Source organism: Monoraphidium neglectum (assembly GCF_000611645.1).
Source record: "Monoraphidium neglectum strain SAG 48.87 unplaced genomic scaffold scaffold00895, whole genome shotgun sequence".
Lineage (NCBI taxonomy): Eukaryota > Viridiplantae > Chlorophyta > Chlorophyceae > Sphaeropleales > Selenastraceae > Monoraphidium > Monoraphidium neglectum.
Window position 1 is genome coordinate 5,911 of NW_014012733.1, and position 13,505 is coordinate 19,415.

At 69.8% G+C, this 13,505-nt stretch overlaps 2 protein-coding genes across 2 annotated transcripts in view; both read right to left on the reverse strand.

Moving 5' to 3' along the window:
* Positions 1-998: 998 nt before the first annotated feature.
* MNEG_5829 (hypothetical protein) lies at positions 999-10,402 on the reverse strand (the record flags this gene model as incomplete). Its single annotated transcript, XM_014045696.1, has 10 exons — positions 999-1,787; positions 2,030-2,231; positions 2,554-2,657; positions 2,960-3,061; positions 3,530-3,739; positions 4,016-4,486; positions 4,683-8,771; positions 9,103-9,472; positions 9,700-10,165; positions 10,309-10,402. 10 exons carry the CDS (start codon positions 10,400-10,402, stop codon positions 999-1,001), a joined length of 6,897 nt encoding a protein of 2,298 aa, XP_013901150.1.
* Positions 10,403-11,343: 941 nt separating this feature from the next.
* Positions 11,344-13,505, reverse strand: part of MNEG_5830 (hypothetical protein) — a gene marked incomplete at both ends in the record, with an annotated part of 2,834 nt that continues 672 nt past the window's right edge. Inside the window, 3 exons of the mRNA XM_014045697.1 lie at positions 11,344-11,463; positions 11,647-11,818; positions 12,037-13,466. Coding sequence (XP_013901151.1) covers positions 11,344-11,463; positions 11,647-11,818; positions 12,037-13,466 — 1,722 coding nt within the window. The remainder of the gene's footprint in view (positions 11,464-11,646; positions 11,819-12,036; positions 13,467-13,505) is intronic.

Below are 13,505 nucleotides of genomic sequence, written 5' to 3' on the forward strand. Positions count from 1 at the left end.
GGCGCGGCCCAGGCTGGCCGCGGCAGACAAGAAGAAGCCGGAGAGAAGCTGCTGTCTTTCGGGGCTGAAGCCGATGCATTCCAGGGCGATGTCGAGGTCGATTCTCGTGTTCAGGGCACTGCAGTGCTCCAGGAGTGCCGCCAGTCCGGCAGGGTGCAGCGCCTCCAGAGCTTCCACCAGCAGTGTCCTGCGTTGGCAGGGGCGGGCGGGGCGATGGCGTGCAGCGCGCAGTGGGTTATGCAGGGATGCGTATGTATGTTGGATATGGTTGCGCACGCATGACTCGACGTGTGTGGGTATCTACAACCCCGGTCTTGTCGTTCGTTTGTGCCCCCCAAAACAGCAGAAATTTGAGACCATCTCATGCATACTCAGCAGCAGCAGGCCCAGGTCATGCGCAACCCCTCGAGCTCTGGGTCAGTTTGATGCCCTCCCTCCCATCACCAGGGCCCCTCCCCCACCGAGACGCCCCACCTGCCCTTCCCCGGCTTGCCTCCCCACGCCGCCGCTTCTGCCGCCTCAAACCTCTCATCGTTGAACAGCCGCAGCCCCTGCCTGGTCACCATCCTGCCAATCAGTGGAGAGGGCCGGCGGTGGAGCTCAGCGTTGTTCAGCAGGCGGAGGGCGGATGCGCCAGGAGCCTGCCGGCAGGTGCTGCGTGGCTCGAGATGACGGCCGCACAACAGAAACACAGAGGGCTTGTATGGGGTTTGGAGGGGTGGAGGGGAGGGGCGGGTGCAGGGGCGCGCGCCCCGGGCTGAAGACAGGCCGGCCGGGGGGGGGGGTGTAGGCGGCTCTGCCAAGGTCAATGCAGGGTTGACCAAAGGGCCCCAGGGGTTTGGAGCCTGCTGGTGTAGGTGCGCCACGGGGGGCGCCTATGGTCAAAATGAAGCGCGCAAGAAGCTCTTCGTTTTGTGGCCAACAGCCGTCGCCGCCCCCTCCCCCGGAGCGCCATCCAGCCGGCTGGTCGGATCCCCCGCATGACTAATGTGCGATTCTCACGTGTGCGTCACCGCCAGCTCCCGCCTCAGCCGCCCCTCGTGGCGCGACTCCGCCACCCCGGCAATCACGTGCTTTACGCACGCCGCCGCCTGCGCCAGCGACGCCGCCGCGAACGCCTCCATCCCCAACGCCTTCCGGAACCCGCAGTCCCCGCCCTCCTCCTCCCCATCCCCCTCATCCCCGCCGCCCCCAGCCGCCCCCAAGACCTTCAGCCGCAGCGCCGGCGGCGCCTGCAGGCCAGCCGCGGCCTCGGCGGCCTCCTCCTCTTCGAGCGCATCCAAAGCCTCCTGCGCGCGCTGCTCAGGGGTGGAGAAGCCATAGGGGAAGCCGCCAAAGCGATCGCCCTTGGCTGCAGAGGGCACGAGCGCCTTGACGCGCCGCGGGCGGCCCCAAGACAGCAGCGCCCGCTGCGGCTCGCCGCCGGCGCCCCCCGCGAACTCGCCGCCGCCGCCGCGCGGCGTCCTGTCGTCTTCCGGCGCGGCTCCTGCCGCCGCGGCTGCGAGCCGGTCCATCAGCTGCTGCAGCCCCTCGGTTACGCCGTCGTCGCCTGCGCCCCAGGCGTTGCTGTCAGCATCAGCAGCGTCCGCTTTGAGTCGGGCGAGGTCCCTGTTCAAACTCCAGGGCGACAGCCCCGCCAGGTCGCCCGCCCCCGCCGCGTTCGGCGCCGGTGGAGCGCCCGCCGTCGCGCCGCCGCGCTCGGCTCCGGGCGGCCAGTCGCGGAGGGGCTGGTCGCGGCGGATGGCATGCCAGGGGCGGAGGGCCGCCTGAAGCAGGTGTTCCACGACCTGGGGGCGTTCGCAGGGTTGGGGAGCGCCTCTGGGCAGTTCACGCAATAAACATATGACTGCAAGGCTAAGTGACACTGCTTTTCCAGGCGTGAGGTAGGGGAGGGATGAGTACTGCGACAGCCTTCTGGCCTGCCGGGCCCCTCAGGCCGAGACTACCAATTCAACTGCTGGATCAATGCAACAGAGCTGAGGTATTTTCCCCTGGCAATCCTGCTGCGCAGACGGCGCCGACGCCGCACCTTCTCCACCGCGCCCCCGGGGATAGCAAGGAGCGACCCGCGCCCTGGCGCGGCCTCCGCCACCGCGGCCGCCAGCGTGGCAGCCGGCACGTTGGGCAGCTGGCCCCGCAGCTGCTTCATGAGCCGCTCGGCCGCGAGAGTCTCGAGGGCATCGATGGCGTCGGCGGCAGACGAGGAGGCACCAAACGCGTGGGGCATGAGCCTGCGTGGCGGCGGCGGCAGCCAGGTCGGGGTCATCAGGCGCCGGCGTTGCCACCCCTTTGGTGCCACCCCGATAGCACAGCAGATGCAGGGTGGTGGCAAGGCTTGCAACACCCAACAAATGCGCCTGATTGCCGCGGCCCCGGGGGCCTCCCGGGGCATTGCTGTTCCAAAGTTTGGAGGGCAGGGCGGCCGCAGCTGGCCGCGGCGCCGCGGCTGGTGTCGTGATGGAAGCGGTGGCAAGGATCGACAGGTTTATCCAAAGGCGCGGCAGGGGGAGTCCTGCTGCTGGTCAGCGGGGGCGGGGCCGGTGGTCGACGCACCCGTGGTACTGCCTAGAGCGCAGCCAGAAGTGCGCAGCGGTGCCGAGCGCCCCGCGGAAGGCTTCCGACTGCGCCACCGCGTCCCAGGCCGCCGCCAGCCCCGGCTGCGGGGTGAGGGGCCGGCCGGACGGGCGGGGGTGGGTGGCGCGGACGGGATTGCGAGGCGGGCTGATGGGGGAGTCGTCAGGTGATCAGAAAGGAGATGCTGTTGATGAGCCAGAGGATGAGAGAGGTTAGGGTTTGGGGCGAGCAGACGGGGGAGGGGGGGACGGCGCGGCTGCGGAGGTGCTGCCGCCATCAAGGCCGCCCACCCCCTCTGGGCAGAAACAGCCGGGAACAACGCGCATGACAATGCACGTGGCTTGGGCGCCCTTGCTGCTGCGTGCACCCGCACCCTTGCACGCACCGAGTTGGCCCCCAGGCGCAGCAGGTGCAGCAGGCGGGAGAGGGCGCGCGCGTAGACCTCTGTCGTGAACACCGCCAGGTCAGACAGCGGCTCCAGGACGGCCTGTCGTGGTGGCGGCAGAGTGCGCGTCAGGTTTGGACGGCTGAGGCCAGACGGAGACGACTCGGGACGCCCAGGGCGCAGTTGCGCCAGTGGAGGGCACGCCATTGTGCGAGGACCCGCTGTGGCTGCTCCAGGCCCAAGCAACACGTGTGCCACAAACTCTGGATTCCAAACCCCAATCCAAAACCCTGAACCCTGGTCTAGTGCAAGCGTGAGCAGGCATCCAAAAAAGGGACCCCTGGCTGGCTCGCCGCCCCAGCCTTGTCAGAAGGGGCGGCCTCAGGCTTGACGGCTGGGGCCGCTCCCCAAGGCAAAGCAGCCACAGCCAGTGGCCGACGACGCTGCATGCGTCGGGACGCAACGCCCCGGCTGCCACCGGCGCGCTGCATTGCGGCTTGGGAAGGGGCGTGCATCCAGCCCTGCCAGCACAAATCCATTGTTCAAACGTCCAACTTGCGCCGCACCCACCTCGGCCTCAGACATGCACCACCTGACCTCCCAGTCAGCCGCCTCCCACAGCGCGCCCGCAGCCCGGCGCATCGCCCCGCACCACCCCGGCGTCCTCGGCCCGCCATCAGCCGCGGGGGTCGCGGGCGGCTCGCCCCGCGCAGGGGTGGCGAGGGAGGCGAAGTCGCGGGCGCGGGCGGCGAGGGCGCAGAGACCTTCTCCTGCCAAGGACTGTGTGGAGTGGCAGCGGTTGTGCGTGCCAGTGGCCAGGTCAAAGCACCGAGGGCCGGCGGGCAGGGCCGGCGGCATAGGTGCAGCGTCAGAGCCCTGTCACACGCGTCCATGGCGATTCATCAAACCTGCACGCGCTGATTACCGAGCGGACGGCGGCACTCCAAAGGCTGACCGATGGAATGCATATTCGCGTGTAGCAGCGCGGCGGCCAGCTTGACCGGCAGCACCGCCCTGGGGTCCTCTCCCGCCCCCTCAAGCGCAGCCGGCACCCACCTCGACAGCCAACCAAGCCCGCCTCACGCGCCCGTGCGCCTCCCCCACGCCCTCGATCCGCAGCAGCAGCGCGACCGCCGCGGACGCAGCCCCCTCCACCTCTGCAGCAGACGACGGTTCCTTCAACGCGCCCGCGTCCCTGCGGCCGCCGCGGCTCGGCGCCGCGTCGGCGGCCGCTGCGCCCTGCTGCCCCGCGCCCGCCCCGGCCAGCCGCCGCCACGCCTCAAGCGCCGGCTCTCCTGCAGCCTCCAGCCCCAGGGCTCGCGCCTCACCGGCGACGCCCTTGGCAAACTCGGCGCACCAGGCCCGCGCCGCGCGGCCCACCGCCGCCGCTGCGTCCGCCCCGCCCCCTGGCTCGGGCTGCCGCGGCGGCCGCGCGCCGCCCTCGCAACCCCGAAGCAACTCCATGCGGCGCAGGGAGCGGCGCAGGCGGGCGGCGCGCGCGCGCAGGAGTCGCGTCGCCGCATCCAGCTGCGGGGCGGTGTGTTTGGGAGGGCAGATATGGGCTTTGTCAAAGCGGGCCGGCTGCCCTGGATCAGGAATTAGGAACAAGGTTGGGCTGTCAGGTCAATCATATGAGACCAGAGGGCTGAGCTCTGGCCTCCGACACAGGACAGCATGGGAGACGCGTGCAGCCGAAAAAAACCCTCCCTGTTTGCTCACGCACGTCTTGTGCAACCGCGTCCATGCAGATCTGCAGCTCAAGCGCGGCCGACGCCGACGCCGCCGCCGCTGCCGCCGCAGCGCCGTGCTCCGTCCCTGCGCGCACGCGGGCATCAGCGCGCGCAGCTGCCGGCCAGCCCCCGCCGGCCGCCACCGCCGCGAGGAGACCGTGCATGCGCTGCGACAGCCGCCAGACGTCCGCCATCGGCGCGGCGTCAAACATCGGCCCCAGTTCAGCGTGCGCGCCCGCGGCCGGGCCGTCCAGCAGCCGCCGCGCGGCGGCGCGCGACGCTGGCAGCGGGGGCGGCGCGCACCACGCGCAGAGCCACAGCAGCGCGCCGCCTGCGCCCGCGAGGGCGACGAGTGCCGGGCCTCCCGCCGCCCCCGCGGCCGCGCCGCCGCACTCGTGCGGCGCCGCCGCAAAAGAGCATCGGCCTGCCCACTCTGTCGCATTGACGACGTCAGCTGAAAGCTCCCGGATTGCCAGCTCCCGCCGCGCGCGCGCCGCCCGGCGGCGGCTAGCGTCGTCGCTGTCGCCGCCGCCGTCCCCCGCGGGGCTTGAGGCGGCGCTGGCTGCATTGGACCCCAGATCACCCTCGTATCGGCTGTAGTCATCCTCCTCCTCCACCTCCTCCTCCTCCTCCTCCTCCTCCTCCTCATCATCATCATCATCATCATACACGTCCGTCTCCTCCTCGTCACCCGCCTCTCCCCCCAACCCACCCTCATCCTCATCCTCATCCTCGAATTCATCCTCATCCTCGTCCTCGTTCTCGTACTGAGACCAGCCGTCCTGATCCACGCCTAACCCACCCTCCCAACCCTCACCCAACGGCTGCGGCCCAAGTCCGTCCTCCCTGGGCTCGCCAAGGCCACAGCTGCTTCCGCCACCGCCGCCGCCGCCGCCGCCATTGCTGTTGCTGCTGCTGCCGCGGCCGCCGCTGCTGGCGCTGTCGCCGCTGCTGGCTCCGTGCGTGAGGGGCGGACAGTCCGCCTGCACAGACCTCAGCACACTGTGGCCCCTCTCACTCCCATGCCGCCAGCTGAACAGCCCCTCATTGCCACCACCTGCGGCCCCGCTGCCGACGCCACTGATCCCCAGACCCTGCAGATCACGCAGATCATGCGGATCATGCAGATCATGCAGATCATGCCTTGCCCCTGCTGTGCTGCCTCCCGGGCCCTGCCCGTCCGGCCTGACCCCGGATTCGTTCCCCATGGATACTCGGGCGTCCGTCAGCGCTTGCGACCGCAGGTCGCGGCCACCCAGTCCTCGCCAGTCAAATGGCAGGGTCTCCCGGCCTGCGTACGGCACCGCCATCGCAAGGAGGCCGGCTGCCGCCGTGTTGGCTGGCGGCGCGACGCCCCGACGGAGGACCCGCGGATCCGACAGCCGCAGGGGGCCGGCAGCGGCGGTGCAGGGGTAGTCCGCGGCTGAGGGGCACCCTTGCCCATCATCCGGCAAGGCGGCGCAGCGCCAGGATGCGCCCAGCTCGTAATCATGAGGATGGTCGACGCCGCCGCCTGACGAGCACTCAGCCGCATGCGCTCCCTTCTCCTGCTGCCCCTGCCCGCCAGCCGGCGCCGCACCGCCCAGTAGAGCCGCGGGCAGCCGGGGGTGCGGCCCGCGCAGCGGCGTGCTATTGCAGGGCTCGGCCCCCGCCGCAGCTGCCGCCGCGGCAACTGCAGCACGGGCGATGGCGGCGCGCTCCGCGGCGACATCCCTCTGACAAAATTGGGTTATCACCCCGAAGCTGTCCCGGGGACCGCGACGCTGCTGCTGCTGCTGCTGCTGCTGCTGCTGCTGCTGCTGCTGCTGCTGCTGCTGCTGCTGCTGCTGCCGCTGCCGCATGGCGCCCTCTTGCAAGGGTCCCGGGGGCTCCTCATCGGAAGCTGCTCCTGCTGCTGCTGATGCGGCGGCGGCGGCGGCAGCGGCGGCGGCCGTCGCCGTCACTCGCTCCTCGCAGTTAAAGGGAGCAAAACCCGCCTCCACATCACCCGAACCCCACCCATCAAAAACATCGCCGTCGCCGTCGTCGCCCGCCCCGCGGACCAAGGGCTGTGCGGCACCCAAGCTCATCAACGGGGCGCCCCGGCCCGGCTGCTCGGGCGCCCCGGGCGCGTCTGCCAGCAGCCCGCTGCGGTGCAGGGCCAACGCCGCGCGTATGCTCGCGACAAACGCCGCGCACGGCAGGGCCCGCAGACCGTCCGCGTCCCACGGCACCGCGGCGGCGGCTGCCTGCGCCTGCGCTTCCGGGCTCAGGCCGAGGGATCGCAGCTCGTCTTCAAAAAACGCCATGGCTGCCTCACCCTCTGCCGCGCCAGCCGCCAGCCTGTTGCCCAGCAGGCGGCAGGTCCTCTCTGCCAGCTCCATGACCCGCCAATCGGGGTCTTCAGCCTGCTCCTGCTGCTGCATTTGATGGAGCCGCGCCGCGCGGACCCTCCGTCGCTGCAGCCGTTGCTGCTCCTGCTGCTGCTGTCGCTGCTGCTGCTGCTGCTCCTGCTCCTGCTGTTGCTGCTCCTCCTCCTGCTGCTGCCGCTCCTCCTCCTCCTCCTCCTCCTCCTCCTCCTCTCCCTCCTCCTCCTCCTCCTGCGGCGGCTGCTCCCGCCGCTGCCACTGCTGCTGTTGCTGCTGCTGCTGCTGTTGCTGCTGCTGCTGCTGTTGCTGCTGCTGCTGCTGCTGCTGCTGCTGCTGCTGCTGCTGCTGCTGCTGCTGCTGCTGCTGCTGCTGCTGCTGTTGCTGCTGCTGGCCCCCCTTCTCACTGCGCTGCTCGTCCTCGACTTCCTCAGGCTCTCGTCCGTCTTTCTCGCCCTCCTCATCCGGCCGTTGCTGCTGCTGCCGCCCTGCCGCACCCGCAGCCGCCGCGCCCGCCCCCGCCGACGCCGACCCCCCTGCATTCACGCCGCCTCCTCGCTCGCTGACCGAGCGCCCACCGCGCGCGCTCCGGTCGTACCGGCGCAGCTCCTCCAGCACTCCTGCGCGCTTTTCAAGGTTCAACGTGTAAAGCACCAGATTCGCAATCCCATAGATTGATGTGTCCCCCTGCGCCGTCCCAACGTCGTCGCCCTCACCCCCGCCGCCCCCGCCGCGCCGCCGCCGCCACACGCCGCGCGCCGCTCGTCGCGCCGCGTCCGCGGCGCGCGCTCGCATGTCCCCTGATTTTGCGCGTGCGTCGGCCAAGGCGCCGTCGACAGCTGTCCCTTTGGAGCCCGTTGCGCGGTTGCCCTCGAGCCGAAGGATCCGTGCAGCCGCGGCCTCGCAGCGGCCGAGGTGGGCTTCAATATCGACGGGGGGTGCCTGAGACGATTCCTGTCCAGAGCACTTGGACTGCAGCTGCAGCGCCATCTGCGCGGACACGCCCTGCGCAAGCAGCCGCGGCCGGGCCGCCCACAGGTACCGGAGCCAGCCCTCAATGGCCCTCGCCAGCGCCGCGCTGCCGGGGCGAGGGGCGGCGCCGCCGTCTGCGGATGATGGGGAAGCGGCGAGCTCGGGCAGGCGGCGCAGCAGCTGGAGCTGGCGCCGTTGCAGCAGCAGCAGCGCGGGACCCAGCGACTCTGGGGGCGTGCGGGCGGCAAGGCAGTCGCGCCGCAGTTGCGCCATCAGGCCGCCCGTGAGCACCTCCAGGGTCACCCCCAGGAGGGCCAGCGCCTCCTGTTGCCGCTGCTGCCGCTCTGGCTGCTGCTGCTGCTGCTGCTGCTGCTGCTGCTGCTGCTGCTGCTGCTGCTGCTGCTGCTGCTGCCGCCGCCGCTGCTGGACTCGGTCTTTCAGCTGTCCTTTTGGCGCGCCTGGATTATCGCTGCTGTTGCCCCACAGGCTGCCGCTATCATCGCCGTCGTCACCCCCGCAGCCTGGGGCACACCAGCCGCCGACAACCGGCGACAGCATCGCCCCGAGCTGCGAGAGCGACTCGGGCGGCGGCTGCGGCGGCGCGGCGGCGCCTCCTTCGGGGCCGGCGGCGGCCCAGGCGGACTGCAGCAGCCGCCAGAGGGGCTCCAGCAGCGGCAGGCCAAAGGCGTTGGCCAGGCGGCCGACTGCGGGCGCCGCCAGCAGCTCGTGGTGGTGCAGGTGCCTCAGGGCGGACAGGGCCTCGCTCTGCGGGTGGAGGCGGCGCGGATGGCAGCGAGCAAGTCCTGCCCACTTCAGGCGGAGACGCTCAGGCCCTTGCACCCGTCCCCCAAGCAAGGCTTCAGTATGAAGGCTCGTGTCGTTCCAGGTAAAAGGCTCAAGGCAATTGCAGAAGCAGCCTCGTGCAGCAGAGGATCATCCACACGTGACATTATTGTTCATCTGCACGGCGCGCTGTGACAGCGGCAATCAGCACTCCGCTGGCGCCCCGCTTATGGCGTCTTGGACCTGCCGGCCCCTGCGTGATGTCCATGGGCCCCCATCGGCCCACATGCAAGCACGGCCCGCGCCAACCCACCATGTCGCCGGGCGTCACGCCTGGCTTCACGAACAGCAAGCCGCACTGCGACTGGAGCAGCTTCCGGGCCTCCCAGTCCGGCTGCTGCCGCTGCCGCTCGCTCCCGCCCCACCAGAGGTGGCCCCCCCTGCCACAGCTGGCCCGTGTCGTCCCCATGACCGAGGCAAAGAGCTCCTCGCTCTCGGGCAGCCACGCGCAGGAGTGCGCGACGCGGGTCTCGAGCAGCAGCAGCGGCGGCAGCTCACAACGCGCCTCCGCGGCCGCGTGGATGCCAGCCAGCTGCGCCAGCGCCAGCAGCGCGGACGCGTGCAGCGGCGTGTCGACGCCGCTCGTCGCTGGAGCAGCGCCTGCCAGGGGGGAGGACGGGCATCTGCGGGCGCGGCACAGGTTGCGGGCTCAGTAGGGCGGGATGTGAGCGGCCTGCCTACTCTCGACAAGGCAGGCCGCTGCAACAGGGGTACTGGCAAGACAATTATTTCTCATGGGGGTTGCTGTCCCTTGTGTCCCACTTGAAGTCCACAAGAATCTGCAATCCAAGACAGGGCCCAGTCAGGTGCGCACCAGCTGCCGGCTCGGCTCAAAGATTACTCAGCTCACCTGTCAACCACACAACGTTCCGGCGCCCACAGCGCTGCCAGCAAGTCTGATATGAGCCACCACTGGTGCTGGGGCCTCAGGGACGCAAACAGCGGCTCGCAGCACGCCTCAGGGTACGGCCACGCGGCGCAGCTGCCGCCCCCGCAGCCGTCATCGTCGCCACGGCCGGCCGCCGCCTCGGCGGTGGCGTAGTAGTGGCAAGTCGCCGCGTGCAGGAGCACCTTTGCTACGGGCGTCCTCTGCCCCTCTGGCAGGCCCAGCAAGTGTCCAAACCCGGGCTCGACGGCTGCGCGCGCTGCGGTGGTGCTGCACCACAGGGCAAAGACGCCGGGGTCGTGCGCCGCCAGGCGCGCCGCCTTGAGCGGGGTGATGTTGGGCGGCAGGTTCTCCTCGAACGCGTCGGTGGCAGCGCGGCACGCAATCTTGGTGCCCTTCAAGTGCTCGAGGCTGGCCACATGTAGCGCACCTGGATGCCATGCGGCCAAGGTCCATCAGTCCAAGGAGCCCGCCGGCGGCGGGAGCGTTTCATCGCGCAACGTCTTCAGCACTCCATCAGGACGCAGCAACCAGTTACAGTACTTCTCAGCTGTCACAGCGACCCGTGCCCACCTCTGTCGAGGGCTTGCAGCCAGGCTGCGCGCTCGGTGGGGTCGGTGTAGAGCCTCCGCGTCTGCCGTGCAAGAAGTTCTGCGACGAAATTCATATCTCAGGGCTCTATCACTGCGTGGGCAGAGCAGCGCGAGCCATACGCTCCGAGTCAGGCAGCGTAAGATCAAGATCACCTAGGGGCGCCCGTATCACATTAAACATTGAATATAACAGTCGATTCGCATTGCTGAGCGTGAATCAGCGGCATTAGAAACCAATTCATGGCTTGTGGCATGGCACCAACTGACACAAACTGCCACACACACAGTCTGCTTGTTGCCACAGCGATAGAATGCCCCATGAAGGATGTGTGGGGTTGAATCGTGATGGTAACAGACAAAATTACGTTAACACCCGCATGTCAGCACTTTACAGCACTAATCTCCGCCCAAGAGACAGAAGACAAGCAAGGGATGTAATTTCGTGGCAAATTCAAGCCCAGGCTGCCCCCTCCCCCCGCTCCGACTGGCTGGCACCCATGCTCTGCCACTGCTGCCGTGAGGCTCGCCGCCAGTCCCAGGGCCCAGCAGTGCATGGCTTTTTTCAGAGTCCCCAGAGACTCCTGACGCTCAAATCGGATTTTCACAGCCACTGTAGCAGCAGCCGAGGAACTGCCGCTTGGGCGGCTGCTGACGAAGCCCACCAGGCCATGGCCCACAAGTGCCCAGAACACCACAGACATGTTTCCATTTTTGTGCGGCCGCCGCACCCGTTTTGGAATTTGAAAAACATTTCATCAGTGGCGCGTGAGTGAGAGCGCTGATTGCCGCGCACCCCATATTTCTGGACGATGACGACAGAGTCATGCAGGCACCAGCCATTGCATGTGTTGCAGGATCTGAGCGCTTTGCAGGGGATGCATAACATCGCGGCATCAAGGTTGTGCCACGGCTCCAAAAGAGCCCGGCCCAGCGCATGCCCGCTTGCTCCAGCCTCCTCGCATCGTCAGAGCGGCGCAGCGGCGCCGCCGCCCTCGCCGCCTCGCAGCTCCGCGCGTTACAGCGGCAACGGCCCCTCCGGCCCAATGATGCTGCCTGTGCCGCGCCATGCCTCGAGTGAGTCGGCCTCAGTCCAGGGGGTCACGCGCGGCTCCATCAGGGCAAAAAGCACTCGCGACTGCGTTGTTTTTGGACGGGTGGTGCAAGACTTTGGGTCCAGGTTGAAGGGGATCAGCCATGCAGTGAAGCTTCACAGGTGGGTGCAGGCCAGCCGCTCACCGCGCCGCACTATCCAGCCCACAAAACGCCCCCAGGGCCCCTGCGGTTCCGGTGCATGCGTTCAGGGGGCTGCGGCGCGCACCTTGCCCTTGCCAACCTGGATGCCTCCACCCTGCGCGACCAGCTCCAGCCGCAGCACCGCGGGGCCGCCGTCTGGCAGCGGCCGGCGCGCGGCGGGCGCGAACGGCAGTGGCGGCGGGCCGGGGGCCTTGCGCCTGCGCTGCAGGCGGTCCGGCTGGAAAGATTCCAGGTACCTGCAGGTATGTGCAAGATAGGCGGGTCGCGCAGGGGGCGCTGCCTGGAAAACTCCGACTGCCGCATTGCTCATTGCTTGCCCAAAGGGATAAAGGCGGCAATGGGGGCGCGCCGCCAGCTACCCGGCCGCAGGGAGCAGCCAGGCCCAGTAACCTTGCAGGGTCTGGCCAAAGGCAAGCAGGGCGTATAAGACAACGTGGCGCTCGCGGCAGCCCACCTGTCCTGCTTGGCCGCAAAGCCCGGGCCCCGCAGCTCCCCCGCGAGAGGAAGCTTCCCCAGCGCCGCGGCTGCCGCCGCGTCGCAGGGCGTCGCGCCGAGGGTGGCGCCGGTGGAGGGGTCGACCAAAACTTGGTACACTGCGCGCAGCGCTGGTCGCCACTGCTGCTGCTCCTGCCCCTGCTGCTGCCCCTGCTGCTGCTGCTGCTGCTGCTGCTGCTGCGCGCCGCCTTGAAGCAATGCAGCCGGCGTCACGGCCGACGTGACCGCGGCCTGCTCCTGCCGCTGCTCCTGCAGCGTATGGGATTGCTGCCGCCTGAACCACCGTGTAAGCCATCTCAGCCTCCCAGCGCGCCTTGGCTGGGCCTGCGTCTCTTGCTGCCGCTGCAGCTGCTGCTGCTGCTCCTGCTGCTGTTGCTGCTGCTGTTGCTCCTCCAAGCGCGCTGCTGCAACGCTCGACTGTTGCTGCTGGTGCGCCATGGGGGGTGTCGGCCCCTGACCCTGCTGCCCCTGCTGCTTCTGCCCCTGCTGCTGCTGGTCCCACGCCGCCACGTCCTCCCCACCAAGCTGCAGCCAGACGCGGCCGCGCACCTTCCCAGCAACTGCCTCGCAGACCTCTGCCATCTCATGTGGCGCCAGCCTTCCGTTTGCCGGCCGCGGGGGTGCTCGTTGCTGCTGCTGCTGTTGCCCTTGGCCTGGACCTAACAGCGACGCCGGCCACGGCAGTCGTTGACCAGCGACCGCTGCCGCCTCTGGAACGCTGCTCGAGCTGCCGCCGGCGGCGGCTGCCGCCACGCCGGCCTGCCGCGAGTCCTGCGCCCTGCCAAGCTGCACAGTGGCGGCCTCGTCCCGCCGCATCACCCCGCGCCCCGGCCGCACCACCGCTACAACAGGCAGCGCCAGCAGTGCCGCCACCAGCGCCGCCTGCGCAGCCCCAGCCGCGGCCCGGGCGGCGCGGCCGGCGGCGGCGCGCAGCCGGGAGGGCGGCGAGAAGCTGGCGGGCGGCTGGCGCAGGAGGAAGCTGCCGGGCAGCTGCCCCACCACGTCGTCGAGCGCGGCCACCAGCGACTCCGCCTGCTCCCCTGACAACAAGACCTCCTGCTCATCCGCCGCCCCTGCTGACCCTTCTGCCCCCGTCTCGGCCCCCGCCACCGAAACGCGGAGGCCGCCCGCCCCGCCCGGCAGCCGCTCCACCCGCACCAGCGCGCGGCCCGCCGCCGCCGCGTGCCCGCCCGCCCCTCCCTCCAGGGGCGCCAGCCCCGCGCCCGAGAGCGCCGACACCAGCCCCTGCAGCAGCTGCTGGGCGCCGCCCGCCCCCAGATCGATCTCCCGCTCCAGCTCATCCCCGGTGGCAGGCGCCGGCGACGCGGCGCCGGCGCCGGCGCCCTCCTGCTCCCGCTGCTGCTGCTGCTGCTGCTCCTGCTGCTGCTGCTGCGGCGGGGTTGCCCGCGGCGGCTCCCGCTTCAGCGC